Source organism: Anarrhichthys ocellatus, unplaced genomic scaffold (assembly GCF_004355925.1).
Source record: "Anarrhichthys ocellatus isolate YVR2014 unplaced genomic scaffold, GSC_Weel_1.0 scaffold10, whole genome shotgun sequence".
Taxonomy (NCBI): domain Eukaryota; kingdom Metazoa; phylum Chordata; class Actinopteri; order Perciformes; family Anarhichadidae; genus Anarrhichthys; species Anarrhichthys ocellatus.
Genome location: NW_022280040.1, coordinates 4,480,069 through 4,483,084, shown reverse-complemented (window position 1 = coordinate 4,483,084; position 3,016 = coordinate 4,480,069). Strand labels below are relative to the sequence as shown.

The 3,016-nt window shown below is 44.1% G+C and overlaps 1 protein-coding gene across 4 annotated transcripts in view; it reads right to left on the bottom strand.

Moving 5' to 3' along the window:
* The window catches only part of boc (BOC cell adhesion associated, oncogene regulated), a 29,931-nt gene that overhangs the window by 6,017 nt on the left and 20,898 nt on the right, over positions 1–3,016 (bottom strand). For all 4 annotated transcript variants that reach the window (XM_031850202.1, XM_031850203.1, XM_031850204.1 and 1 more), the window contains exons 4-6: positions 2,295–2,441; positions 1,181–1,324; positions 461–754 (exon numbers count right to left, since the gene is read on the bottom strand). In XM_031850202.1, the coding sequence (XP_031706062.1) occupies positions 461–754; positions 1,181–1,324; positions 2,295–2,441 (585 nt within the window). The remainder of the gene's footprint in view (positions 1–460; positions 755–1,180; positions 1,325–2,294; positions 2,442–3,016) is intronic.

The window sequence follows — 3,016 nt, the reverse complement described above, 5'->3', positions numbered from 1 at the left end:
ACACACACACACACACACACACACACACACACACACACACACACACACAGAGAAAATCACTGTAAAAACAGTCATCCATAACCTAGACACACTCAATCAAGTCCTGCTAGAGAACAGAGAGCTCTGTCTCCACAATCGTATTCTTACACAACACCGCCCAGGCGTACATGCCTCTCACACACATGACTGCGTGCACACATACAGACCGCTGTCCTCTCTGTCCGCCAAACAGGAGTCAGCCTAATTATTAAATCCATGACACAGACAAAACTCTACTCATAAAAAAAAAATCATTGCAGAGTCAAATGAACAAACCCCATTCACTATTAAAAGTCTTTTACGGGAATCTGCATTTAACCAAGATATTTATAAGAGACTATCAAAACGAATCCTGTAAACGCCCAAAGCAGCAAACGCACAACTTGCTCAAACAACTTTCCTTTACTTCAAGATTACTCACCAAACACTTGTACGTCGTAGAGCACCATTGCAGAGCTGGCCGAGCCGATGCCGTTGTCCGCTCGACAAATATAAGTGCCCGAGTCGGCCTCGCCCACCGTGTCGATCAGCAGGTTGCTGAGCAGGAAGCGCGTGTTGTTGTGGGAACGCAGGTCCTGCCCATCTTTTGCCCATATGACCTGAGGAGTGGGGATGCCACTGGCCACACATTCCAAGACCAGCCGCTGGCCTTTGGTCACCATGATGGAACGAGACGCCGGCGGGTAAATGATGCGTGCTGCTTCTGAGGTGGAGCCTGGAAAAGATGAGGACAGTCAGGGTATGAACACTTTATCAATACGATGAGAAAAAGGCCTGTGCATATCTCTCCACCCTTCTCCACTTCTTTAAATTGCATGTTGCAGCTGAAAGTGCATCCAGAATATGAAGGATTTCAATCGCAATGTGAAGTCTAACAACTTTCATCTCTGCCTTTGAAGATGCAAAAGCACGAGTTGTGCACATTGTCACCAATGACTAAAAGTGTCCTGGCAAGATCGGATGATAAAAGTCCCACATGTGCACCACATGTGTCTCCAGTAACAAGCTCTCAAATATCTAATTTTATTACTTATTGACTGACCCGTTAATATTTCAGAATGATCTTGCACATCTTTGAATTGTGTTTTCATTAAAAACAGCAACGCTAATAAAACCCGTTGCGTTGGCGGTGATGACTCACGGCGTATGCGCAGGCGGTCAGTGGAGGTGGACGTTTTGATCTCCTGAGTGATGGGGTTGTAAGCTGCACACTTGTACGGCCCCTCATCGTCCTGCGTGGCGTTGGCTATCTGCAGGTTCCCTGACGGCATGATGAGGTAGTTCCCTGCAGAAAAAAAAACAAAAAAAACCCAAAACAGATGTCAGAGCAAACCCATGAATTACTCAGAGTGTACATTTATGGTCAGCTGCTGTAAAGGAAGTTACTGCTTTTGATTCAAAGGTTTTATTTGTCTCTTGCTCATTCAATATGTGCAGAGAAATGCAGGATGGCCTCTTGAAGCTGTGCTAAAAAAAGCATAATGTGTGCAATAAACAATACTAATTAAAATAAGAGTAAAAATAAGGATTAAAGCAGGAAATTCAAAGTTTAAAAAGTATGATTATATATGTATTAAAATGATAAAGTGTATCTTGGCCTTAAAGAAAACTATGCAATAAAATTCTCTACACTTGAGTGCAAATCTGCAGGGCGATAAAAAGGTTTCACAGAGGACATTGTGCTGGACAAGCGATACTGTAACAGCAATAACATGAGATCAGATTTAACATAAATGTTTTCAAACTTAAAAGCATACGTGGAAATATACAAGAAAATACACGAATATGGCTGAGACAGCGCTGGAACCGCAGGAAAATCAGAGTCCATATTGTGAAACACTGTAATACAAGTACTATGTGCCATTCCAGCGCACGTTTGCAAGTCAGCAGAGACCACAAGGTGGCGCCCCAGAGTCTGACCGAGGGAGTGAATGCTCGTCAATGTGGTCTTCATTTCCTCACAGATAAGCTGCAGATATCAGTACCTACAGCTCCCAGGCATCATCAGCATACCAGCCACAAACCACTAGAGCTTTTCTTCTCCTCCAAGCAACTTAGGAGTAAATAGTTTGAAAAATAAACAACTGCATTCCCATGTTTCAACATTCTTCAGATAACACCCTTATCACCGGTTTTATAATGGGCCAGATAGCTGGATTATAGCATTCCGGTAAATTATGAAGACAGTATGAGAATTAGGCGGGAAGTAGGGAGAGATTTTGGGAAGATCTTAATGAAGTGAAGCAGCTCCGTACCTTTGGATGTTTCCAGCCACTCCTGTTTGACACTGTAGCGGACCTGAGCCTTGGGCTGGCTTTCGGGGAGGTGACATTCAATAACGGCCGTGTTGCCTTCATCGACCTCGATCTCCTGCTGATCATCGGGCTCGAAATCCCGCAGCTCTGAAAAACACACAGGCGAGGGGAAAAGTCAGCACTGTCACATCACTGAAACACAAGTCATCCCTCTTTCATCGTCTTAACGCACGGTGTAAATCACATCTAACGGCACATGTATACAAGGCAGTCCTCGGCTTTAGACCACAATGATCTGAGCAATAATAAACTATGATAACTGCGCTGTTTCCATATTTCCATTGTATCGTAACCACATTCCCACAACTTCTCCAATGTGCCTCCTCTTTGAAAGAAAACCTCCATTTAGTCATTTCTTTCTCTCCGCTTGTTTTACATATATCTGCTTTAAGTCACAGGGATTTTAGAGTTCTAGTTCATTCTTCTGTTTTACTCAATAATGTCCCCTTGGATAAGTCCAAAGCCTAAGAGCGGTGTCTGTAACATTCGAGTAGGTGTCATTAATCCTGTCAAACATCATACTGGGACTGGAGCCGGTTCAGATTCTGTGGGAAATGGGTGGAGTGGGATTACTGGGGCCATGTGCTGCGACTGTGTCCCACAGACACACAGTCTACACAGCACAGACACTCATGGGACCTCTGACCTCCTAAACCCCCCCC